Source organism: Fundulus heteroclitus, chromosome 20 (genome assembly GCF_011125445.2).
Source record: "Fundulus heteroclitus isolate FHET01 chromosome 20, MU-UCD_Fhet_4.1, whole genome shotgun sequence".
Classification (NCBI taxonomy): Eukaryota; Metazoa; Chordata; class Actinopteri; order Cyprinodontiformes; family Fundulidae; genus Fundulus; species Fundulus heteroclitus.
In genome coordinates this window covers 5,357,362-5,384,842 of record NC_046380.1, presented here as the reverse complement: position 1 = coordinate 5,384,842, position 27,481 = coordinate 5,357,362, and the positions used below count along the sequence as shown (strand labels likewise).

At 41.5% G+C, this 27,481-nt stretch overlaps 2 protein-coding genes across 5 annotated transcripts; both read left to right on the top strand.

Moving 5' to 3' along the window:
- Positions 1–495: 495 nt before the first annotated feature.
- lmcd1 (LIM and cysteine-rich domains 1) lies at positions 496–19,640 on the top strand. 4 transcript variants are annotated; one of them, XM_036152201.1, is made up of 7 exons: positions 496–1,050; positions 9,882–9,955; positions 10,553–10,808; positions 15,158–15,307; positions 15,403–15,633; positions 17,482–17,700; positions 18,947–19,640. In XM_036152201.1, exons 1-7 carry the CDS (start codon positions 1,024–1,026, stop codon positions 19,055–19,057), a joined length of 1,068 nt encoding a protein of 355 aa, XP_036008094.1. In that variant the 5' UTR covers positions 496–1,023; the 3' UTR covers positions 19,058–19,640. The 4 variants fall into 4 exon arrangements, with proteins under 4 accessions (XP_036008094.1, XP_036008097.1, XP_036008096.1 ...); XM_036152204.1 differs by lacking the exon at positions 496–1,050 and adding an exon at positions 1,146–1,165; XM_036152203.1 differs by lacking the exon at positions 496–1,050 and adding an exon at positions 9,639–9,802.
- A 5,358-nt stretch (positions 19,641–24,998) lies between these two features.
- On the top strand, positions 24,999–26,776 carry LOC105920806 (nuclear factor 7, ovary-like). Its single transcript, XM_036151927.1, has 3 exons — positions 24,999–25,114; positions 25,209–25,770; positions 25,841–26,776. Exons 1-3 carry the CDS (start codon positions 24,999–25,001, stop codon positions 26,444–26,446), a joined length of 1,284 nt encoding a protein of 427 aa, XP_036007820.1. The 3' UTR covers positions 26,447–26,776.
- Positions 26,777–27,481: the final 705 nt, after the last annotated feature.

Below are 27,481 nucleotides of genomic sequence, written 5' to 3'. Positions count from 1 at the left end.
GATAAGCATGTTGGAAAATGGATGGATGGATGTATATAAAAAATAATAATAATACTACTAATAATAATAAAACATTTCAAGAAACTTTGGTTGCTTGGAAGTGAAAGTAAAGACACACAGAACCTTTGCATGTCCCTGTTATCATTTAAACAATGTTTTGCAGTAATCTGAATTATTCTTCGATTACCTTGATAACTAAACATCTCTCTTGAATGTATTGAAGGAAGATATAAGATTGGCGCCTTTGTAGAACCAAAACCGTGCCGATTTTAGAGAGATCTAAACCTGATGGTTGAAAAGCTGATGTTCTTTAGTTGTTTCTTCACCGAGGTTCTTCTGGGCCTGCACTGAAAACCCACAGAACACGAGGAGGAGGGATTTCACTGAGCTCCTATTGGCTGAGGAGGCTTATTTGGACTTGCTCTGATTGGCTGTAATAGCGTAAGAAAGGAGTCCTTCAGCCTTTCCCCAAAACACAAACAGTGCGGTCTGGCATCACTGGGCCAGGTGGTCCAGCAGAGGGCCGCTCCACCGGTCCGCTGAGTGGAAACAGTGGAGCTGTTGTGTCTGAGAGCTTAAAACCTCAGATTATACGGCAGGCCGCCTCTATAATTAAGAGCAGAGAAACTCTGAGAGTCTGTCGAGTCTGGACCTCTCCCTCTGCAGCAAGGTGGAGCAAAATCAGGAGGCGAGGAAACCTGCTGGGTTCATGTTGCACAGGGTGGAGAAGAAGAGCTGGCAGCCGGACAAATCAGGAAAAAAAAAAAGCCAAATTCAAGGGAGCCGAGGCTATTTAGTTGCTCTGAGTTTTCCAGAGAGAGAAACGATTTAAAGAAGAAGAAGTGAGTGGAGGAAAGCGCAGACGGCTGAGAACTGCTGCAGGGCAGCGGGAGCGCCTGTGGGCGGGGAGAGAGGAAGTGTGGTCGACAGGAGAGGAATTTAAAGCCTCATTGTTCTGCAGCAGCGGAGGCAGCAAGAGCTAAAGAGGAGGAAGAGGAGGAAGAGGAGGAAGAGGAGGACGACATGGACGCGAGCGCAGCCGTGGAGAAGGTACGGACGTCTGCTGCACCCATCCGTTCCTGATCAGACACCCGGCCAGAGGTGGAGGTCATTAAGGCTGGCGGCACACAAACTCTGTTCAAGGAAACTTTTATCTTATTCAAAGGTAAAAAACATTTAGTTTCCTGAACCAGGGAGCTAAATGTTCATTTGTATTCATTACACTACAAAAACAGAACTAAAAATAAGTGAAAATGTCTTGAAATTAGTGCGTTTCTCCTTGATTTGAGCAAGTAAATCGGATTATCTGCCAATAGAATGAGTATTTTTTACCCCTAAAATAAGATAATTAGATATACTGCACTTGAAATAAGATGATGGAGATGAGTTGTTCCTATTTTAAGTGCAAAAATCTTATTCCATTGGCAAAGCATGCTATTTACCTGCCCAAATCAAGGATAAATGCACTCATTTCAAGAAAATTTTTGTTATTTTGAGTTTCGTTTTTGCAGTGTAGGAAAGAAGTTTACACTGCAAAAAGGGAACTAAAAGTAAGCAAATCTTTCTTAAAATATATATATTTTTACTTGATTTGAGCAGCTAATTAAGACTCTTTGCCATTGGAATCAGAAATCCTACCCCTAAAATAAGATAATTAGACATCCTGCACTTAAAATAAGATGACGGAGATGAGTTGTTCTTATTTTAAGTGCAAAAAATCTTATTTAATCGGCAAATAGTCTGATTTACCAACTCAAATCAATGAAAAAGACACTAATGTTGAGAGGATTTTACCTACTTTTAGTTTCCCTTTTGCAATGTACTTTCAGAGAACAACAACAGAATCTAGAATCAGGTGGAAACCCTCTGCTTTAGATGAACGGCTTGATTTTAGCTAAATTCACATGTCTGGTCAGACGTTTGCATTCACTCTTCGTCTACATTAATGTCAGAATAACTCAGAGCTTTTTCTGAATTTTCCCCCTGGGAGAAGAATTGGAAGCACAAGTTTTAACTTATTGAGGGTTTTCTCTGGTCCAAACAGGCTAAAATGAATAAAGTTAACCCCGTCATCAGCTCTGGGTTACAAGTATCTTTTAATTTTATCAGCAGGTTTCTTCTGACTGGAAGTAATATTAGTCCGGACTTGTATCTGATAGAGAATCAGTGGTGGGAGATCAAGATTAGGGTGATGGTAGGGAGGCCCTCCAACCTCACAGACTTCAGCAATAAATCAAAACGCAGGTGGAAATGTTGAAAAAAAAAAAAAAGCTGCACAACAACTATAAAAAGGTTGTAGAGATTTTTTTTCATTGATAATTAAAAAAGGTTATGAATCATTTCCTGACAGTTTTTAATTAAAATGTCAGTAAAAACAGATTCATTGTTGAAATTGATGCTCCTCTGAGATTGGCTTATTATCATCTGAGATATATCTTTTTTTTCCCCAGTCATTAAATAAAGGTTCTTGTTGAATTAAAGGAATTATAAATCTAAATCTGCCAGAGGTGGAAAGGATTTTAGGGTTAACTGTTCACACACATTTCCATATGTGTCAAAGTTCTAACCACCGTGAAGTTGATTTGAGGTGAAGTTAAAGAAATCTGATTAGTTTTGCTCTTATTCATTGTAATTCACTGAAAAACTATTCATTCTACACAATATAACAAAAATTTGGTTTAAATTTGATTAAATTATAGATTACGTTGATTGAATCCATTTGGACTATAGATTTTACCTAACAAAGTAGTTAATTTCAAGATATTCAACTTAATATTTCTGTGTTGAACCAATCATTAGATCCTTTTATATATTTTCTATAAGCAACCGTATGTTTTGAACATAATTATTTATGTAAAAAAATATATACATTTTAATGAAGGAAAATTAAAGCAGTTCTGTAAAACACCATGTTTTCAACTTGATCCTCGGTGAGTTCTGTTTAAATTTCAAATTTAAAAATTAGAATGAATATTTTTAATGCATATCTTGACAACAAATCAGTATTAGGTAATTTGATCCAAATTTATTTGTTCCCTATTGGGGTAAATTTCAGTATATCAGCAGCATAATGATGCATACAGAGGCACTCATTAAATTTAAGTAATAAAACAAAAACAACAAAGACAGAAAATGTACAGTGGTGGCAAAAAAAATAAAAATACACGGTCACAAATACTTTTTACAAAATCTGCTTTTATATATTTGTGGGAAAATTAAGGTTATTTGCAGGAATCATTGATGACATTTTATTGAGCACATTCATAGATTGGTGATGGGTATGGAAAGAGTTTGACGTGAAAACAGCCGCCATGTCTGGACCGGCCACCAGGGGGCATATGTGGCGACATCAGGGGTGGCGTGATGCCGTCATCAGGCAGTTAATGACGTCATTAACTGAGAAACTGAGTGTGCAGATGGTTCCTCACAGCTGCTCTGGTGTCTGGAAGACACGGTACACCTTGAGTCATCCTGAGGATGCTTCATGTGTTGCCTAACTCATCTCCCTTTTAACATTTATGTAAATAGATTGGTCACAAAAACAACGATTTCCTCCCTGTTAAAGGGGAGTTTTCCTCTCCACTGTCGCTTCATGCATGCTCAGTATGAGGGATTGCTGCAAAGCCATCAACAATGCAGACGACTGTCCACTGTGGCTCTACGCTCTTTCAGGAGGAGTGAATGCTGCTTGGAGAGACTTGATGCAACCTGCTGGGTTTCCTTAGAGAGGAAACTTTCTCACCAACCTGGAGGATCTGTCTGGAGCTATATAAATAAAACTGAATTGAGTTGAACGATTCAAAGACTTTTCGTTCTGCTTTTCCAGAAAGATAAAAACACGGCAGCACTCTACGACTTCTTTATCCGCCAGGAAAAGAAACTAAATACTAATGAAAAAATAATGTTTACACTCTGCTTTTTAATTTTAACGCTGGACTGCAAATCCTGCTCCTGCAGAACTGCCTGTCCAGAGGTCACATCAGTCCGGTTGAGGTGGGGGGGGGGGGCGGGGACCTGGTGGATCAGGGCCACCTGTTGGGGTTCGGTCTCGTTGTTTAAGCCCCCGAAGCTTAAAACTGTTCCACCACCTCGATGGAAATAACTCCCAGCACTCACGGGGGCACAAAGGATGCAGGGAATGCGCCGCTGGGAACAAAACACAGAGCAAACACTAAAGTTCTGAGAACGTCTCTCATCTATATTTCAATAGATTCACTAAATTACAACAGAAGCAAAAAAAATAAATACAACATGGTAGAATAGCGGTGTGTTTGCACCTAAAGGAAATTAATAAAACTGTCCTTCTTGTTCATTTGAAGAAGCAAATACTGCCCAAAAGTACAAGGCTGACAAAGAAAACTCCCAATCTCAATCAGGATAACCTTTAAATCAGGTGTTTGAGCTAAATGTTGTGCATAAATCTAGTAAAAGCTTCAAAGCAAGTCACTGGCTCTCTTGTCCCCACACCCAACGCTGATTCAGACGCCTCAGGAAACTCCAGTCTCAGACCAACCTGAAACAGGAAGGACATTGTGAGTCAGATCTTCCCATCTTTGACTCGAATTCAGGAGAGGACTCCTCCTCCGCCTCTCCTGTGACCTCCAGCCTCTTATCTCGCTGCGTTTTCCGGCCGTTTCCTCTCGGCATAGCGGACATATTCAAAATAACTTGGCTGAGAGTGACCCCCACCTACAACATGCCCGTCTTATCTGAGTCCTAAATATAGAAACGTTGCACATTTCCTCCAGGAAAATAATCTTTTTTCCCCCATTTTTCCCCCGTCTAAAGGACGGCGAAAAAAACTTCCAGCTTAGATGCAGCTTTCATGACAGGAACTAGAGATGAGGTTTTGACTCTTGGTCAAGTATTTCTATTTCTGTCGTTTTATTGTCTAATGAGGGAATAAGAACATGATGGATGATGGCTACTAACGGTGCTTGCCAGAATAACACAATGCAGCATTAGAACGAGGGATGTAATTAGAGCCTTGTTCTCCTGAAGCTCTTCTGACTGCAGCCTTTAATCCCTCTGACCTTTTTTACTACAGCCTGATCAGTCACACCTTGTTTCAGAGACACTTGTCTGTTGTTTTGTTGTTGTTTTTTTTTTAGTTGATGGCGGATTAGTCCCCGTTTCTAAACTGAGTTTTCATGCATTTTGCACACAAACATCTGGAGAGTGTGATGGGTGCACATCAATATCCTGTTTATACTTGCATATAATTACTATTAAATTAGGGCTGAACCATATTGATAAAAGTAAAAATTGATAAGCATATTGATAAAATAGAAATAATATGGATCAGTATTGATAATTATCAACAATTTAAAAACATATTTTAAGTGCAGCCCTGGACATTTTTATCGTAATTTTTAGCTAGGTATTTTTAAATAAAGACACATAAACATTGAATTCAAACCGAACCCTTAATTCAACCAACTTTTTACCAGAAACAAATAAATAAATAAAGTGTGCTCTCTGAACTCTTTGAAGGGGGCAGAGCTTGGTTCCTGGGTCTGCATTGTGATTGGTTGGGAGGATGTAATGATGTAATATTAACCTACATGATTGGCTAGAAGGAAAACTGTTATTTCATTGAGCTTTTATTGACTCTTTTTTTATCTATCATTGATATACGTCTATCGATCTATGTGTATATATATATATATATATATATATATATATATATATATATATATATATATATATATATATAGTTGTTGAATTATCATAAGGGATGAACGCAGCACCATCAGGCATCTGAAAACTGTTCCCAAGGTTGAATCAGACCTGCCAAGGTCCACTATTTCTTTCTTACATCACACAGGAAAGCAGTGTTTTAAGATTCAGAAACTTTCAAAAACATTAATCAGAGTATGGCAATGTCAGCTGTTGTTATTTTTGATGAAATGTAAAGCGTTATTTTACAGATTTCTTTTCCATCTTTCCCTGTACTGGTTGAATTTGGGCCTATCCCCGTGGACAGCGTCTGACTTCCCCATTCTGAGGGCCGCTCTTTGACATAAAGTATTCCTGAAGCAGATCCTCCTGTCCAGGGTTGGTTTCTCTGTTCTAAGAGCTCTCATTTATCTCTGTCATGATGATGTAGCACATGCGGTTGCCTCTAACACCATCCCTGCAGCAGAGATGGGTCCCGTAATACCTGGTGACAGACGGACAGGTGCGCGGACTCTCGGACAAAAAGGCTGCAGATTGTTTGTACTGTCAGGTTTCCCTGCCAGACGCTTCAGAGTCTCTTTGTCATCTCACGCTTTTAGGAAGCCCGCTGACCCGCATGTTCTCATCGTCGGCTTATAAATAGCACGTATGTTTCTAAAAACCTCACAAGTCCAAGTAGAGTGGCTCCATCGTGGCTTAAAACTGTCAGTCAAAGAGAACGCTAATGTGATCCGTAAATAACAGATTACGCAATCTGGCGGGAATTCATAAACTCCTGTATAGGAAAACCGATTTTCCCTGTAAGATGATGACACGTTTAACCACACTAGGCCTAAATTTGTGGACTCTGATCCCTCATTCCCTCCACTGAGAACACCTACGGGCGTCGATTTGTCATGGAAAATCATTAATAAAAAAAAAACCACATTACATAAACAGAACCTTCTCCAGGTCGGAGAAAATTCAGTAACTTGGCAAAAATCCAGTTCAGTAAACATCAAGGCGAGATTTCAGAATTCAACTTGATTCGGTTGGGTTTTTTCTGCGTTGTTTGAAGGACCAAAATGCAGACAGGGACTTGGGCTGATGAATGGTGACAGTTTTGATAGTAAAGCAGAAAACTTACAGATGCTGAACAGGGTCGAGTGGGACATGGAACCCAGATGGAGTAACGCTCATGTTAACAGATAAATGTTGCAATGAACAATGAAAAACCAGGAGCTTAAATACTGAGGTGCGAGTGGAGAATGACCAGGCGAGCTAATCAGAGCAGGCGTAGAACGGCTGTGACAGAACCAAAGCAGGGATGCTGTGGGAGGGAGACTAATTCATTCAAAGGTAGCTAAAATTGGCCCCGTTCCCACGAGGAGACAAGATCAGGTGTAACAGCAAAGGTATTTTGTTGGGAGTCGGTAAATGATAATGTTTGTACCCGGGTCCCAGAGTGGACACATTTCAAAACGCCGGCTTTATTTTACCGTGTGTACATGTGAGCCAGGTCTTTCTTTAAACTTTAGACGATGACGTCGCAGCTTCGCCTCTCTGTGTAACCCACACTCACCTCATTCTCACTCATAACAACAAAGATGGCGCCGTCCGCTGTTGCTGCTTTGTTATGGCTACTAGTGGCGTCCTCGGACTCTTCCTTTCTAACGAGCCCCTGCTACACATCTTAATTGTTTATGAAAATGTATCGCGTTTGTCTCGATGTAGATGAAGGTTTAAGTAAATCTTATTACATTTTAGAAAACTAAATTAGTTGTGAATATATAGTCGACATTAGTAACAAAATCATATGCGTGTTTGTTTTGGATCAGCGGCCCCCAACTGCGGTCCTCCAGGGCTGCTATCTGAAACTCTCAGATGGACACACACACTCTGCTTGACTAAGATATTTTTTTAACAACGCACACACTCCTAAATCTTACGGATGGCTCGTGATCAGGCCTCCGCAGAGCTGCATGACTGAACGAAAGCAGCCATTGCACTCAGGGTTGCAAAAGGCGAGCCGCAGTAGCTCTGCAGGACCGGCCTTGATCACCCCTATTCTCGACAAAGTCCTGCTGATAATCATGTGATTCAGGTTTGTTGATACAGAGACACCTCTAAAAGGTAAAGGGAAATGGAGGGCTGCAGTTTAGAGCTTGTGTTTTACATTTTGCAGACACATGTTACCTTTTGTTGAACGGATTAACTTTATTTTGTATTTTTTCTATAAGGTTTCAAACCGAGACGTGTGTATTTGTGGTGTTTCCATGAATTATGAAGATCTTTCGAAAACTGCTCAAGTCTTGCATATAAGTTAACAAAAGTGCACATATTATCGTCTGAAAACTTTACAATATCCCCCATTTCCCTTGATGATGATTCTGTATCAGTTTGGAAAAGTTGTTGTTTATGAAATCTGTGAAATATGACAGATTCAGACCTTAAGTGGAACCTAAATAGGTTAGCGGCCTCCTGCTGCAGTTACCTGCATCTTGTACTGAACTTAAAGAAAAACCTCATTTACACTAGGGGTGTGCAAAATAATCGTCATGACGATGCATCGCGATTCTAATTTTTGCTATCTACTGCATCGATTCTTGACGCCAAGTATCGATTTATTAATTTAAAAAAATTAATAAATAAAATTGCATGAATGGTTGGCGAACATCAGCCAAAAACAAGTTGAATACAACTTCATTGGTTTAAAGGACCACTGAGGCCATGTAAACGGCACTGATTATCCTTATTTTGTTATTTTAAGTTTTATAAATCCTAAGCACTTTATGTCAGTGTGTCCACTCCCGTAATAGTAATATTTGTTTTCATGGCAATACCTCCAAAAGTCGTTTCAATAAATACAGCTATGTATGAATTCAGTTGCTTTCAGATATGTATCAATTGAAGACACTATCCAGATCATACACAGCCAGTCAGCCACTGGTAATGGCTGTATTTTTTTTATAACAGTGTTCAGTGAAAATATCGCAATGCATCGCGATACATCGCAATAATTCAAGTATCGTGATGCATCGTGATTCGAATCGAATCGTGACTTCTTTGGCAAAACCCACCTCTAATTTACACAGAGTAGACTGAATAGCTCGTAACTATTTTAAATTATCAATTGCTACTAAAAAAAAAAGTTGAAAGAGTTTTGAAATCACCAAAGAGTCCAAAGAGCTGAAATGACGACCAAAGCTAAAGTTAATTACGTGCAAAATGTAAATTGTGGCTGTAGGAAACAGCCAGTCTGCGGTACGGTGGAGGATCGCTGATGTTTGCAGGAGGAGTCGCTGGGCGGACCCATGAAATCATCCGTCCTGGCGGTGAGGTTTGTATATGTGGACCTCCACACCCAGAGAAGGTGGTCAAAACAACTCTCTGTGTCTCGGCCTCGACTCCCACACGCAACACAGCTTCATCAACGTCTCCTCAGGCTTTTAAGGGAGTCAGAGTTGTTAGGATAGCAAATGGCTGGAGGCGTTTTGTAATTTGTTCCTGTTTGCATGAAACTCTCAGCAGAAACAGGCTTTTTGCAATTTATTGAGAACAAAAAAAAAAAAAAAACTTTCAGAGCAAACTTCTGATGTGGCTTTGCTGTATCTTTTTCACTTAAACCATCTAAAAATGTTTATCTAAATCTAGATAAAGTAACTTTAAATGGGTTGAAAGTTTTTTCCTTTTTGTTTTTGTTTTTTTTTGTATAAAAACCTCCATCTTGGTCTAGTTCCACTGAGTGCAGACAGGTGCGTCAAACCTCTGCAGCTTTCTGATGCAAAGTCCAAAACACCTGAATGTGAGGTGTGGTTCTAACGACGTGACTCAGGTGTGATGAGAGAGGGACACGCCTAAAGGCTGCAGGACGCCGGCCCTGGAGGATTGACATCTGTGTCCTACAGAGTCACATCTGGCCTCAGTTGCCAAATTACCACACCTGATACTCATTACGGTGGAAACTCACCTGTGTAGACAAACTTCTCAGGTTTCTGCTTCCTTCCAGGTTTCGTTCGCTGATATTTTGCGTGCTGCACTCTGTTAAGATGGAGTTTTGTTTGTTCCCTGTTCCCTTCCCATGCTCTTGTTCATTAAAACTTTGACATATTCTTCAGTGTTTTGATGTTTCTGAACTGGTAAAGTGAGTTTTTACATCTTATTCTGTCAGACATGGCAGCCCCTTATTTTCCTTAAATGTTTTTATTATATTTTTTTCTCAGATGTCTCTCAGAGGTGCAGGAGTGTGTCTGGTTTGTAAGGGCAGCTGCTCTGGATTTCAGCCCCATTCTTGGAGGTACAGTTACTTGATTTTTCAGCCTTTTTTTTAATTTTACCATGCCAAAAAAATAAATAAATAAATAAAAAACAATGAAAGGAATGAAGAACTGCAGCAGTTTGTTTATCTGCACAACATGCCTAAACTGCCCACAAACCCGTCAACACATGGTAGAAATAAGAACAGCAGTGCATCTGTAACGTCAGGATTTGTCTGCAGAGATTTCTAAAAACACACTGCAAAAACGGCTCTAAAAATAAGTAGAATGTTCTTAAAATGTGTGTTTTTGTCCTTGATTTGAGCAGGTAAATAATATTTTCTGCCAATGGGATGAGTATTTTGACCCCTAAAATAAGATTATTAGATATACTGCACTTGAAATAAGACGATGGAGATGAGTTGTTCCTATTTTAAGTGCAGAAATCTTATTCCATTGGCAGATCATCTTATTTACCTGCTCAAATCAAGGACAGATACACTTATTTTAAGAGAATATTACTTATTTTAGTTCCGTTTTTTGCAGTGCACGGTTTTGATCCTTCCTTACGTAAATAGTCAATAAATAATTAATAAAACCCCTGAAAGGTTTACCTGGCGAGCCTCTCCTCTGTCCAGGAAAGCCTGCGTGGCGTGCGGCTGCTGCACGGTCGACCACGCTCCTGACGGGGACCTTGAGGACGATCAGCGGATGGGACGCCTCCTCGGAGACTCGCCCTGCTCGCACTTAACCGCAAAGGTCAAAGGTGGCGGCGGCCTTCGGGTGTACAAGAGAAACCGAATGATCGTGACGAACCCGGTGGTGTCGCGCAAAGACCCGACTTTCAACACCACCACGTACGACTGGGCGCCGGCCGGACTCAACCAGAAGCTGGTGAGACTCAGCAGACGGTCAGGGAGATAAAACCAGACGATTCTCTCCTTTTTATGAAATCAGAATGCTGTTATACTTTGTAAAATGACATTTGGGTTCAGTAATCCGAGGGTTTCTACAACTATCCGTCCATCCAGCTGCCATCTTCTGCTCATCAGACTGTGGAGGTTGCAGCTGCAGCAAAACCTGTATTTTCTTCTGACGAGCGAGAATCAGTCGCTCATTCAAAGGGTTCCCACACTGCAAAATGGGAACTAGAAGTAAGTAAAATTTTCTTGAAATTTGTGTATTTTTTCCTTGATTTGAGGAGCTAAATAAGACTGTTTGCCAGTGGAATGAGTATTTTTACCCCTAAAATAATATAATTAGACATACTGCAATTAAAGTAAGCTGATGGAGATGAATTGTTCCTATTTTAGGTGCAAAAATCTCATTCCATTGGCAAATTGTCTTATTTACCTGCTCTAATCAAGGAAAAAGACACGGATTTCAAGAAAATTTCACTTACTTTTAGTTCCCTTTTTTGCAGTGCAGAGTATCTGCAGGACTGGAATATAAACGACTTCAGGTGCCGGCTCAACACCGAGCTCCATCCAGATTATGCTGCTCCTCGTTTTAATCTCTTCATCCAGTCGTGCTACAGATCTAGTTTTCAATTCAGTTTTATTTCTATAGCACCAATCCACATTATGTCATCTCAAGACTCTTTCCAAAGTCAGACTCCATCAGATCCTCCAGGTTGGTGAGAAAGTTTCCTCTCTAAGGAAACCCAGCAGGTTGCATCAAGTCTCTCCAAGCAGCATTCACTCCTCCTGAAAGAGCGTAGAGCCACAGTGGACAGTCGTCTGCGTTGATGGCTTTGCAGCAATCCCTCATACTGAGCATGCATGAAGCGACAGTGGAGAGGAAAACTCCCCTTTAACAGGGAGGAGAACCTCCAGCAGAACCAGAACCAGGCTCAGTGTGAACGCTCATCTGCCTCCACCCACTGGGGCTTAGAGAAGACAGAGCAGAGACACAGAAAGCTCAGAAGCTCACATTGACCCAGGAGTACTTTCTATGTTAGATGGTGATAGAGGATGATCTGCCTCCCCTGATGATGTCACAGCTAACAGAACAACCGACCAGGTGTACCTTCTATGAAGAGAAAAATGACAGAGAACAAAAAGTTAAAAGCTGAAATAACAACAAACAATGCAGATTGGAGAACAGTAGAACTCAGCAGAGTGAGAGAAATAGACCCTGATGTCCTCCAGCAGCCTAAGCCTATAGCAGCATAACTATAGAGATAGCTCAGGGTAACATGAGCCACTCTGACTATAAGCTTTGTCAAAAAGGAAAGTTTTAAGATTAGTCTTAAAAGTAGACGGGGTGTCTGTCTCAGACACCCCGTCTACCCTATAGATCTCTATATCACGTTTTTTTTATATCATGACCTTACGTGGGAACGCAGATACAGTAGATTTGTTCTCTGCCATCTTCTACCTGCAGATAAAGCCCCAAACTTGTCTAGCTTCCATCATACCCATAATTCCCCCCAAAACAGGACACCAAGACCGAAAGTCCTTTATTTCCAGCGTCACCATGACCTGACAGGAGCGGTCCACCTTTTCTGCCTTGAGAACCACGGACCCGGACCAGGAGGAGCCGAATCTCATCCCAGCTGCTTCACATTCATCTGCGAATCGCTCCAGTGAAGCCTGGAGGTTGTGGTCTGGAGATGTTGGCAGGACATAACCTCCCACATGGCGAAGATGAGACCCCGAGGTTCCTGAACCAGATGCCGGCTTCTCCTCGCAAACAGGAGGCCTTGGATATCTGGTGAAAATCCAAACGGATGCACAAAAAAATGCTAATTATGTTATTTTGGAACAGAAGAAAACCACAACATACTGAAAATATTACGGAAAACAAGATTACAGATGCACCTTTTCATTGTTTTTTTTTTTTTAAATTGACTTATTTTATAACCAGGAGGTTTAAAGTATGAATAAATGTTTTAATCGCCTTCTGCCGAAACCAGAGCTGCTTGAATCAGACCGAGTGAAGTCAAGTACAACATAAACCCAGGAGTGTGTTTTTCTTTTTTTCTTTAAACTCTAATTTTCTATTGGAGGCCTCAGGGCAGCCGTCTCTGAGTCGATTACTTCAACCCGTCTGCCTTGCATTAAAAACAGACTCCAGCCTGTAATTACAGCGATGACAGACATTACTGTGGCTGAGCTCGCAGATCCAAACCCAACAGAAAGAGGAAAAAAAACAGAATCATGTTTGCCTCATCCAGGACTTTGTTTGACTGGGTTTACTAACGCTGCTCCCAGGATGTTAGTCATCGTTGGGAAGGAGACGGCACACAGCTGCATCACAGAAAACACCTGGAGCGAGCGACACCCAAACCTGCTGCTCAGGTTTCAGCGCTGAGAACCTAAAACAGAGTCAGGCGGCTCCAATTTATGGGGTTTTCACGTTGTTTGGACTAGAGAACGGGTTTCTGCAACTTATCCAGCCACAGCAGGAGTTATAGTTCACTTTTTTATTTATTTATACTTTATAAATTTGGCTAAAACGCACCAAAAAAAAAACAACCTCAAATGTGTTTTTATTAAATGTAGGAATCCTGAAGGGGCAACATGAAACCAGAACATGTGATCCAGGAAGAGGATGTGAAGTAGCTCCGTCTGTAATATGATAGCCGCGATGTTTTCGTTGCCATAACCGAGTAGCTTTTAAAGTCTGATAATAATCTGACATAAATAAATAAATAGTTCCTTTCAGCTCAGGCCGTTTCAGCCGAATCGACCGGGACATCATGTCGCAGCCAGACTTCTGATACAGCAACGTTTTCACAGTTTCAAACGTTTTTTTTCAGGAAAACATATTTTTGTTTGCGTTGAGCTGTGATTTGGTGACGATGAACCATGTCATCTTAAGTTTGTAGCACTGTTGCCTTGCAGCAAGAAGGTCCTGGGTTCAAATCCCGGCCTCCCTGTCCATGTCTGGCTTCCTCCTGCAGTCCAACAACATGCCGGTTAGGTTAAGTCGTCTTTCCAAATTACCTTTAAGTAGGATTGGGTGTGTGATGGATTGCTTACCTGTCCAGGTTGAACTCCGCCTCTGGCCCTCTGACCGCTGGAGACCCGGAAAAGATGAGCTCATATAGACGATGGATATTTAGGCTCTTTGCTATCTGCAGTCTGTCAGAAAGCAACATTACCTGAATTTATGAAAAATGCCAAAGTTCACAGACAGAAAACTGGATTTTACTTCCAACAAAGTGTTCTGGCTGAAAACGTGGCATCCAGGTGAAGATCATTAAACACGTGGATTTTAGAGACTTTTGATTTGCTTTTATTACGAAGGATTATGTAACGAAAAAGCAAATGACCCAAAAATAACATCTGGAAAACTATTGATGAGAATAATGTAAAGATTTTAATTTAAAGACACATTTGCACAGCAGCGTGCAAGAGGAACATATTTTCTCTATTATTCTAAACGGGACTGAATAATAATAACTAGAAAAAGCTGTTCCTGCGTAACAGCGAGTGAGAATGCTAATCTACAGAATGATTGAGCAGAAGATGCAGAAAACGTTGAAATCAGAATTAAAGAATTTGAAAAAAATTAAGAATTTGAAGGGTTTGAAGAATTTGAAGGGTTTGAAGAATTGGAAGAAATAGAAGAATTGGAAGAAATAGAATAATTGGAAGAAATAGAAGAATTGGAAGAAATAGAAGAATTTGAAGAATTTGAAAAACTTTGAAAAATTTGAAGAAATTTTAAGTAATTTGAAAATTTTAAAGAAATTTGAAAAATTTAAAGAATTTGAAAAATTTGAAAATATTTGGAGAATACATTTTTTTGAAGGAATTTGAAAAATTTGAAGTATTTCAAGAATTTTAAGAAATTTGAAAAATTTGAAAATCTTCAAAAAATTTGAAAGAATTTGAAATATTTGAAGAATTTGAAGATTAAGAACAATTAGAAGAATTGGAAGTATAGGAAGAATGTGAAGAATTTCAAGAATGTGAAGAATTTGAAGGAATTTGAAGCAATTTGCATTGATTTCAATGGGAACAGCCAAAAAAAAAAATCGCACAAAAAGTGAAATATTTTAAAAAGTGTACAAGTTAGCATAACCATGAGATATAGCAGTCACGCCAGGAACGAGCCGAACGTTTTGATACCAAAATTGTTGAAATCGGTTGAAGTATGCGGGAGTAGTTAGACTGCGACGGAATAATAATAATAATGAAAAAACAGGAAAACAATAAGTTTTCCTGTATAATAATAATAATAATAATCATAATAATCATAATAATAATCATAATAATAATCATCCCCTTTAGGCCATGCAGTACATGGAGCTCCTGCCTGAGGGTCAACGTCCCGTCTCGGGGACCGCCGGAGCCCTGGAGCGCCGCAGGCAGCTTCTCAGCCAGCTCCCTGTCTACGACCAGGACCCCATGAAGTGTCAGAGTCTCAGTGATGAGGAGGAGGTACCACCTGCATCTCTGTTTATTAGCAAACCCATTACCCCAATAAGTACCTTTTTAACGTGGGGTAAGTTAACTCCCGCCCCGTTTATCCACAGGTTTCCACCATGATTCTGTTTGTGAAGCACTTCAAACAGGAGGTTCTGGGCGTGGGCGAGGTGGCCCTACCTGGGGAGGGCGGCGCTCTGAAGGACGCAGCTGCTCAGAGGATGGCGAAGGAGGTCAAAGATCGCAGCGACAAGACGAACGCCGAGTGCCACCAGGACCAGACGGCGAGCAGCAGCGCCGGCTCCTCTGCTGTGAACGGAACCGACGGCAAAACTGAATATGTGAGTCAAAAAGACCAAGATTTGTAAATGTAAAGAGAAAGCAGGGAAGCAAAGAGCCCAGCTGAAACATTGGTCAAAAATTTCTAAAACACTACTCCAAAAAAGAAAGAAATGAAGGGCAAATTTTGTTATATTTTAGAGCCCATAAACCTTTACCGATACCACCATTTTAGTGATGGATCTGGTCCCCGTCCGATACTGGTATCAGTATCGGTTCAATACTAATTAAAATTATACCAAGCACCTTTTTTTTTTGTTTGGATGATGGCGTGTCGGCAGAGTACAGCCATCTCGTGCTGTCAAGACAATAAGCCGTAGTTTTCTTGACTTGAAACATGAGTTTTTTCTTATTTAAATATGTAGAATAGGAATGTTATCAGGAATACAGTAAAGGATGGAGACAGCAGTCTTACTTTCCACAAATATTCTCTCTATAGAAACGTAAGTGAGCTTTGATAAAGAGAAAATATAGAAGCGGATCCGAAAAACAAAGGAAATCGTGTAGGTCCTCTGGACGGTATTTTCTTTAGTATTTTTTTTTTTCTACCTGAATCATTGAGATGCATTAATTAATGGATTATGTAGAAGAAAATGGATTTCTCATCTCCCACCATAAACTAATGTGTGTGGCCCAATATTATGAAATAATCTGAATCTTGGTTTGAAGACAAAGATCAACCCAGCGATGAGGGAGAAGTTCAGTTCCTGCCACGATGGGTAACTCTAGCTAGTTTCTCAGAAGGACACACGACAATTTCCTCCACCAACACTTTACAGGTCGCTTTATTAAATTAAAATGATAGCCACTCTCTCCAAATGTTCCTGTTTGAATCATTTTACTCTGAATAAACTCTGGTTTCCTTCCCCTGTGTCTGAGCCAAATGAAGGATGGATGTTTTCAACCAGCGCACGTGTAGCAATGGCTCGAAGTGACTCTTCAGGTTCAGGCATGTCATTGTGACGGTTTGATTTGAATGACAGGAGGTTTACTCTGGCTATTCCCAGAAAAATTCAGATTATCTCTACTTTTGTTTTCTGAAACCGCAGCACGACTCGCTGATTGAAAGTATCAGAGTTCTGGTGCAGAGTAATGATGCCGGTCAGAACTGGAGCAATTATCACAATGTCTGCCTAATCGGTGTTAAACTTTTAGAATTGTATTTATTCCATTTTTGTCAGACAATAATTTACCACTGAATTATAAGATTGGAGACTTCTTCTGCAGTAATGAGCACGCTGCTCTGGTCTTGGTCTAGTTTTGGTGAAGAGCTGAGCCAAAAAAGCAAAGTTCTTGACTGATCTGTCCATCAAAGCCCTCACCTATGGTCACGGGGGTCTGGATCAGCACTAAAAGAACCAGATTCTGGATACAAACACCTCAACCGAGCTTATTTTGGAAGGTGGCCGGCTCAGCCTTGGAGAGAGGAAGAGGAGCTCTGTTATGTGGGGGGAAGCTCAAAGGTGAGCCGGGCTTTTATCAGACGTCTGATCAGGATGGGCGCCTACTTCCCTGGATGAGACCCCAGGGCGGTCCCAGAACTTGCTGAAGGGACTGTATGCCCCGTCTTTGCCTGGAATCGCTCTGGGACCTCCCTAGAATTGAGCTGAAGGATGTTGCAGATAAGTCTAAGTAGAAAACGATGAATGGAAAAAGGAAAACCAGACGCAGCAAACCAGAGTTATGGCTGAAGAGGTGGACGGTACAACAGCTGAACCAGTAGGCCTTTTTCTGTCCTAAACCCTCCCCCAGAGATTCTTAGAGCGTTAAAACAAAAGGTTGACATTAAAAGCCGAGGTCTTCGCAGGTTTTTGTTGATAAACTCCCCCTCTTCTTCTCTTGTCCTCCAGCGGTGTACGGGCTGCCACGGAGAAGTGGTGAAGGACGTCCCGGTTGTTTATGCGGAGCGTGCCGGCTACCACGACGCCTTGTGGCATCCCACCTGCTTTGTTTGCTCAGAGTGCAGCCATGGGCTGGTGGACCTGGTCTACTTCTGGTCCAATCAGAAGCTGCTCTGCGGACGGCATTACTGCGAGTCGGTGTGGCCGCGATGCTCCGGCTGCGACGAGGTGAGACGGTTACATGATTATCTCTTCATCTGATTCTTCATTTTATCCCTTTAACCCTCTACAGTAAGCATAATGATGCCAGTTGGGGAGAAAACTTTTGTTTTTTTTTTAGACATTAAATTGACATAATCAAGACAAATTTCCCAAAAAAATACAACCATTCACACACACAGTCACTCCTAAGGAGAATTTGGAGAGACCAATTAATCTAACAGTCATGGTTTTGGACGGTGGGAGGAAGCCGGAGTACCCGGAGAGAACCCACACATGCACAGGGAGAACATGCAAACTCCATGCAGAAAGACCCAGGTCAAGGGTAGGACTCGAACCCAGGACCAGATATTATATAGACATAATCAAGAGAAATTTCCCCTAAAAAAAATGTTGACGTTGCCCTTCGGTAACACTGTACGACAGCGGAGCAGAGTTCGGTTTATTATTGTAAAAACCTTTTATTTACCAACTCAGGTTACAGTCTAAAAAAGGTCCCAGCATCATTAAGAGTTAACAATGCAAATCATTCACTAGTTAAAAAACTATTTAAAAGACATTTTTCAACATTTCATTGGAATTTTTAATTTTATTTTGTTTTCATTTGATTTGAGTGCCGTCTTTGTCTCACTGCTTGTGGAAACTGAAGCAGTTCCTCTCAGGTGTGAGGCACAGGTGGGTCTCACTGATAATACCTGTACAGCCTCGGGTATTTGCACCGGCAACCTTTCGAGCCATGACAGCAGGCCAGTGATCAGCGCTTACTGCTATCTACAGGAAGAGCTAGTTTGGTTTTCTTCTGTAAGAAACCACCAAACATTGTTGCATTCCTTCTGTAAATGGAATAAAAATGTCAAATATAGTCATATGTAATATGGAAAGGACAAAATGCTTTATTATAGCGGACTGTAGTCAGTGCATAGCATCAACATGAATAATCGTAACGGTACAGTGTTACCATGTGGCAACAAATAAACAAACCACAAAATAAATGTCATAAAAAACGTATTTTTTAACGATTTCTGAGGATTTGAATGCTGAGGTCTGCAGAAAAGGGCGTCAAAATTCCCTCCAGAAAGTCATGTGACAAATTTAAAGACTGCTATTGGTTCTCCTAGGATCCCGTCTCTCAACTCAATAGTTTTTTTTACCAAATGGCAACATTATACCGTAGAGGGTTAAATTCATAGATTGCACCCTCAGCTCCAGTCTTTTGGATCAGTAACTATCTCCCCTGATGCGTCTCCATCCTCAGCTCATCTTCTGCAAGTCGTTCATCACGGCGAAAGACGGACGGACGTGGCATCGTCAACACCACTGCTGCTGGAAGTGCGGCCAAAGCCTGGATTCGCCTTGTCAGCACTGATGAAACTAATTTTAGGTTTAAAACGTCATGAACCGAGATAAAAAGTGATTAAGAAAACAGAATATTAGTACATATCAAATCCAACATGGCTCTTTTTACTTGCTAAGGAGTTACAAAGAGCTGAATTATGTTTTAGCAGATATGTAAGATTGATTAATTAGTGTATGAAACATTTGACAGGACATTAAACTGTCTTCAAAGCGTTTAAAGACTCATCCAGGAATGTTTCTGTAGCAGAAATGTGTTTAAAGTGGCCGAAGAAACGTTCTCCTCTTAACGCGTTCTCCTTGTGCAGAGGCTCATTCAGCCTGCAGCAGCATACGGAGGCTCAGAGGGGACATTTCAGGAAAACATAAACACAAATAAACCATGTGGATGATCAACAAAGTGAATTCAAAGTGAATGCACTGATGAATATAGCGACTTTTTAATGCCTGCTTCTGGAAGTGTTTTTGTGTTTAAACTGTAGAAGAAGAATAAAGTCTTGCAAAATGACTCTAACGAGGGAGAAAGATCTCGAGCCTGCAGAAGTTATTGTCTCATTGACGTCAACATTAAATGTTCAGTTGAAGTGTGAAACCTTTTGAAGGCTGATGAGTCAGGTTTTTGTTCAGGCCGGGTCCAGGACGGAAATCCCCCTGAAGGAGTCCCAAGTCCTGCATGTTTTCTTATACATGTATATACAGTGTCCGAAATTAACTTCCTGATTCACCGGCCAAGCTGGCCAGTAGATGTGAGCATTTATATTTTTTTACCAGCCAAAATATTCATTCTGACTGACCCCCTGCTGAATATCTCCACATAATCCCGTTACGTAATTAGCCTGAGCTAAACGCTAGCTGTTAGCCAACGGACGTAACGTAGTTGCTGTCATTCTTGCGTTACGTGTGCGAGTGTTTGTGTACGTTTGTTGTCACACAAACTGAAAGCAGAAGGACATAAAGAAGCATCTACCCAGATGACAACTGAAAAACACGACTTATTTGGTGCAAATATTTACTCGCTATGTGGCGGCTAGCTCTCAGAAATTTATTCGGCAATTGGAAAAATGTACTCTGCATTTGCGTCTGGTGAGTGTTAATTTCGGACCCTGTGCATATATATACACACTTCTTCACCAGCCACATTCATCCATCCATCCATTTTCCAAACCGCTTAATCCCTCATGGGGTCGCAGGGGTTGCTGGTGCCTATCTCCAGCGTTCACTGGGCAAGAGGCGGGGTACACCCTGGACAGGTCGCCAGTCTGTCGCAGCACCAGCCACATTATTAGGCACATTTTGATTGCCTTTTAATACAAATACCTCAGCCAATAGCATGTTAGCAGCTTGCTGAAGTTCAAATTGCATCGCAACGAGAGGAAAAAGCGATCTAATTTACTTTGAACGGGACATTACTGGTAGTGCTGATGCAGGCTGGTCTGCCATATTTCAGAAATTGCTCATTTGGGACGAGGACTTTGACACAAAACCATCCCTCTGGTCTGAAAAAGAGAGAATATAAAGTCCAGAGGAGCTGTGTGGATGAAAACACCTTGTTGGCGGCCGGGGAGAACGTGCAGACTGGTTGGAGGTGAAGGAAAAGCAGCAGCAGGTCGATTATGTAGAGTATATCCCTGTGCAACAGCAGAAGAGCTTTCTTGTAGGAGGCGTTTGAGTTTGTTGGAGTCCAGTTAGCTCCAGAATCACCTGGAGACCTTCAGGATGTGCTGCAGCAGGAGCTTCTCATGTGGACTTGCAACACGGCAAATCTACATCAACTATACTGTACTGTCGAGTCGGCGTGGATCAAAATCTCAGGCGTGTTTATGATGCTCTGAAGAATTAAGGATGTTCTGAAAGGTAAAAAGGGGGGGGGGCAGCAACCCAGTACAACCGTGATACGCGTTATAATGCGGCCTAAAGGTGTAGTTCCTCTGAGTTCTGGTTCTGTTCTGAGGTCTGTGTGTGTAAACGCTTTAAAAAAAGAACTCCTGAGATGCCTTCATCATCTGAACTGATGATGGATGTTGGAGCTCCTTCGCTGATCTCCAAAGCAGAACCTGTTGGCTTGTATCCTGTATCTTGTTCGTTTGTGGTAGAAGTTGAAACATGGACGGATCTGCCACCTTTCAGGTCATCTTCCTCATCTCGGCACAGGACATCCTCTTCCAGGGTCTCCAACCTGCGGGTCTCTCAATAACTTCAGCCAAAAGGACTTTTATGGAATATCTGCAGTGAATTAACACAACTGAATGACGCTGAAGCTCCACGCAGTTGTTTTGGTCATTATGTGCTTTTTTTTTGCTGTGATTTTTCATAAATACGCAAAGTTTCACTAAAGATTTTTTCTTTGTTTTGCAAATTACATTTTCTCTGCTCTAAAACCTAAAAACACAAAAAGAAACTGGCTTTACTTAAAAAGTGAACCAGATTTATCTATGGTAGGTATTTAGTAAAAAACGATAAACTCTCTTTTTTTCCAAAAGGCCAGGCAGACTTTGCAGCCAAAGACAAATTTTATTTAGTAGGATTGGGGGTAAATATGTCTATCCACACGTGAAGCCCAGACCTGGATGGAGGGTCTGTTTGAAACCCACATAGTCAGTAAAACGTCACCAAGACGTCCCAATATTCCCACAGCATCCCTCACAGAGCGGCGCCAGGAAAACGGATGAAACCGTTCTCCAGATCCACAAACCACACATGAAATGGACAGAAAAACAAAAAAAAAAAACAGACATCAGGCACTTTTCCAACATCTCCGGTTGGGAAAATGGAGCTAAAATAAATGGTTTTCATTTAGAACAAAAGAAGTTATTAGAAGTAACTTGCATTCACAAAAAAGAATCTCTGCCATCATCTAAAAAATATGTGAATTTGAGTTTTTTTTTTAGCAATTTCTTAAAAAAAAAAAAAAAAGACAGATATTATCTAACAGCCCTGCGGAAAGGAATCAGGTGGGATTACATACCTTCCCTGCTGCACGAGCGCGCTCATCTGACCTACTCCCTGCAGGAATGTGAGGCATTCCCGTGGTCTCTGGGGCCGACGTTCCCGGAAAGTGGCGTCACCGGGCTGATGGTGGAAGAAAAAAAAAAACCCAGGTTGGGTTTATATTTAGCCCCAAAATGAGACGCTTCAATGTTATCTGCTGAGTTTTGTGGCTTTTAATAGAGTGTTGTGTAATCGGGGAGGGTCTATGGAGGAGCTGCATGCATTAATCATCACTTCCTTCGGTTCCGAAACGCAGATTATACGCCAAGGTTTGGACTAATATGGGTAAAATGTGACATCCAAGGTCTGCAGCTACATTATTGCACAAATAAAACACACGTTGTTGTTGGCTGTCGTCATACGTCTTTGCAGTCTCGGCTTTCATTTGATGTGCCTAAAGTTAGTGAATGAACTATAAACATCCATAGTTACTGCTGTTGGAGAATTTGATACCAAGGAGTTCAAGCAGTTTGCGTCTCTGGATCATTCATGTGTTTTAACCCAACGCCAAGCAGGCAAGACAGCAGCAAGGAGCTCCAGGAGGCGATCGATGGCGGCCCATCAGTCGGAGAGGGGTTCAAAGGTAATTTCTAAACTATTTGACGTTGATGAAGTGGAAAACAATTTTAAAAAACTTGCCAGGAAATAACGTCACACTCAGAGGGTCCAGTGCTGGAGGAAGCCGGAGCTCCTCTTCAGGCTCTTCAGGCCTCTCAGTGGAAACGGTCAGCACAGCTGGGCTGGAACAGAGCTGTTCCAGCCCAGCTATATATATATATATATATATATATATATATATATATATATATATATATATATATATATATATATATATATATATATATATATATATAAATAAAACATATAATACCTAAATAATATTTGCAACAACCCACAGTTAACTAATTATATGTCAAGTGACTACAATATGAGCTCAAATGCAAATCACAAGTTCTGTTATAAAAGTGATGGAACACTTTTCCCAGGGCTGGACAATAATTCAATAGCGATATTTCAGTAACGATATATATCGAGCACGTTTTATTTTATTTTTTTAAGACTTACAGTTTTGGTAAAATGTTGGTTGAATAAAGAGTTCTGTTTGCATCCACTTATTTAAAAATAGGTCACTAAGCAACAGCATAAAATGGCCAGGGCTGTTCTCAAAACATGTTTTGAAGTTATTGATAATTATCGATATCGTCTTTTTTCTTCTATATCATCCAGCCCTACATTGGCGCCATATAAATAAAATTGAATTGAATTAAAGTATTTATCTGCTGTGGCGTCTCTCTGTTTTTGGCCAGGCCTCCACCAGATGTCGTTGTGGAGCTCTGTGTTCACAATAATCAGAAAGTCATCCTACAGGTTCGGTTCAGGCTCATGTTTTTCAAATGAGGTTTCTGTGAGCCACGCCACTGCTGGGAATTAAATACAGATAAATAAGATAAGTTAGGTGGGGCAAAGGTGACACTGGAACGCTGTTAGAATAAAACTGAGGTCGGCCCTGGACCCGAGCTTTGACCCCTGGGGCAAGAAGTTCCTCCTGCGTCACAAACACAAAGACAAAGCAAGTATTGATCTTAAGTGCTACGTAATCATCTGCTTTTCAAGTCTCTTTTACATTATGTACCTGTTGCGCAGACAAGAATATCCAAATCGGCAATCTACAGACCTTAACTTCACTCGTTTGCTTCTTTTTATTTGCAGAGTTTATAGCGCACCGTGAAAAGAGTTTAAACGTGTTCAATAAAAGAAAAATAAAACAATATTTAAACAAAAAAACTGATCAACATCAAAACCATTCAGTTTTTTCTCCAACACTGCAAAAAGGGAACTAGAAGTAAGTAAACTTTTCTTGAAATTTGTGTATTTTTCCTTGATTTGAGGAGCTAAATAAGACTGTTTGCCAGTGGAATGAGTATTTTTACCCCTAAAATAATATAATTAGACAACATGGATTTCAAGAAAATTTCACTTACCTTTAGTTCCCTTTTTGTAGTGAACATACCTTTAATGAGAGTTTCTACAGTCATAGAATGATTTTTTTTTTTTTTTTTTGAAAATCAATTCAATTTAATTCAATTTTATTTATATAGCGCCATTTCATGAAACATGTCATCTCAAGGCACTTTCCAAAGTTAAATTCAATCAGATTATACAGATTAGATCAAATCCTCCAGGTTGGTGAGAAAGTTTCCTCTCTAAGGAAACCCAGCAGGTTGCATCAAGTCTCTCCAAGCAGCATTCACTCCTCCTGAAAGAGCGTAGAGCCACAGTGGACAGTCGTCTGCATTGTTGATGGCTTTGCAGCAATCCCTCATACTGAGCATGCATGAAGCGACAGTGGAGAGGAAAACTCCCCTTTAACAGGGAGGAGAACCTCCAGCAGAACCAGAACCAGGCTCAGTGTGAACGCTCATCTGCCTCCACCCACTGGGGCTTAGAGAAGACAGAGCAGAGACACAGAAAGCACAGAAGCTCACATTGACCCAGGAGTACTTTCTATGTTAGAGAAGACAGAGCAGAGACACAGAAAGCACAGAAGCTCACATTGACCCAGGAGTACTTTCTATGTTAGAGAAGACAGAGCAGAGACACAGAAAGCTCAGAAGCTCACATTGACCCAGGAGTACTTTCTATACTTCAGGTTTACCTTCAATGAAGAAAAAAAAATCTTCTCTTTCGTTTAGCTGCACGTATAAATTGGTCTAAAACTGGACCACGGTCCACCTGTTTGTTGTGCAACAGGCGGGATGTCAGGTGATGACGCCCCGCCCCTTTATGCACCACTTTCAGCCCCGTGACTATTGATCATCACACAAATGAAACCTGCCTGCAGCTCGTTTCACCTAAACAAGAAGCTAGAACTCCTACACAAACTTTGAGTTTATAAACACTGAAGTAACTTTTTTTTCCAACTAAAGTGAGTGAGTAAACTCTTTTTTTTTTTTGTGCCGACGAACATGGCTTTCAGGCCAGAAGCAGATCTGACCTGCTCCATCTGTCGAGACGTTTTCAAAGATCCAGTTGTGCTGACATGCAGCCACAGCTTCTGCAATAACTGCGTGAAGTCCGTGTGGTGGGATAAGCAGGAGTGTGAGTGTCCGGTCTGCAAGAGCGTCTCCCAGACGAGACAACCGCCTCGCAACCTGGCACTGAGAAACCTGTGTGAGGCCGCAGTACAGAGGAAAGGAAACGAGGACTCTGGAAGGAGTGTGCAGCGTTCACTCTGAAAGGTTCAAACTGTTCTGCCTGGATCATCAGGAGCCTGTGTGTGTCGTCTGTCGAGATTCCCACGCACACAGCCAGCACAGATTCAGGCCAATCGACGAGGCTGCACAAGAAGGAAAAAAGAGGCTCCAGGTGTCGGTGCTGCCCCTGAAGAAGAAGCTGAAGCTCTTTGAAGAAGCCAAGGAACAATTTGAAGAAAAAGAGAAGTACATGAAGACCCAGGCTGAGCACACAGAGGCCCAGATTAAAGAGCACTTCAAGAAACTTTACCGGTTTCTGCAAAAGGAAGAGAAGAAGAGGATCGCTGCTTTAAGGTACGAAGGAAAGAACAACAGGAAATGGTTCAGACTTGACTTTGATGACCTGAGCAAAAACGTAGCTTTGCTTTCAGAAACCATCAGAGTCACGAAAAAGGAGCTGCAAGCTGAAAGTCTCACTTTTCTGCAGCACCTAAATACTGCAGAGGAAAACATCCAGCGGTGCATCCAGCTGAAGGACCCTCCAGCATCCCTATGGATCTCTGATTAATGTTGCTGAACATCTGGGCAACCTGACCAGGTTGATCTGGACCAAGATGGAGGACACCATCTCCTGCACCCCTGTGTTCCTGGACCCCAGCACGGCTCATCCTCACCTCGCCGTCTCAGAAGACCTGACAAGTTTGAGGTATAGAAGGAGAAAAAAAGTTCTTAAAATACAAGAAACGATCGACTACTACCGCTGCGTCCTGGGATCTGAGAGCTTTAACTCGGGATCTCACACCTGGGACGTAGAAGTCGGAGACAGCGGTCACTGGGGACTGGGTGTGGCGGCCTGGTTAGCCTACAGGAAGAAAGACTTAAAGTCTGGATTGTGGATCATCAAGTTTCAGCGTAACGAATATTCAGCGATGTCTCCGCAGGATGAGGTGAGGCTCCGCCACGTAAAGACGTTTAAGAGGATCAGAGTCCATCTGCGGTGCGACAGAAGAAAACTGTCGTTTTATGACCCTGAAACTGGAGCTCACATTCACTCCTTCACACAGATTGCAGACTCGCGTCTTTATCCGTATTTCAGCAACGGAAAGAGGTCCCCCGTGAGGATTTTACCAGCAAATAGCTCGACTAAGATACCACCGCTAATAATTATCGGTTTTATAGTGATGATGATGACTTTGGTTTCAATTCTGACGCTAATTTAGTCTGCCATCAGAGCCGGCCCTAAGCAGAAGTGAACTAATTGGGACGATACATCTAACATTTTTTATATTTGCTTTGTGAGAATGAGAAAACTGTCAAGTCTCATTTAACTCCTTCAGCATTGATTAAAGTTTTTTAACAGTTTAAAAGAATTAGCAAATTTACTTTGTAAAAGTGTGTTTAATTATTGTGTTACTACAGTTATAATCTGATGTGACGCATTTAATCTTTTCTTTGGGTTTAAGGTTGTTGTTTTTTTATGTTTCTTTTGTTTGTTTTTTCCGCAAATACATTTCAGCAAATAATAACCAATTATCTCTGACTGCTTTTAAGCCAAGCCAATTAAAGGCATACTATGCAACATTTTTCAGTTAATTAATGTGTTCCATACCGTTTTGGATGATGAAATGAGTCATTTCAGGTCGAACAAAGGTTTTCTCGGCCGCCCTGGGGGTCTGTGGGGGAAATACCGCACTTGCAATTGCAAGAGCTCACGGCCCGCACTCACAGAAGTCTCGCTTTACGGCGAGAACTCCATGTGTTTTTGCCCTGCCATTCACTATATGCACGCACGAAAGCAACATTTTTTTTTTTTTTTTTTTTTTTTTTTTATGTTGGTGAGACGCTACCGCGGCGGCGGCGGCGGCGAGGCGGCCGCGGCTTGGCGAGGCGGTGGCGGTAGCGTCTCGCCAACATAAAAAAAAAAAAAAAAATAATAATAATAATAATAATAAAACTGGCGAGGCGACGGCCGCGGCTTGGCGAGCCGCCGCCGCCGCCGCCGCGGCCGTGGCCGCTGCCACTGCTTCCGCGGCCACGCTGGTTCAAGCTGGTTCAAGCTGCGGGAAGCTTGATGTTCATACCTTCACTGTGTTAGTCATTGTTTGTACTGCCGTTTTTTCCACTTTTCGTTGCGTTCGCCTGTCTGCTAAGCTCAAAACAACCGCGCCTGGATTGACGGAGAAACCAGAACAGCTGAGCATCTTTACGACAGCGCACTTTTACTTTCGCCCTCTGGGGGGAGCCTCACTGGAAAA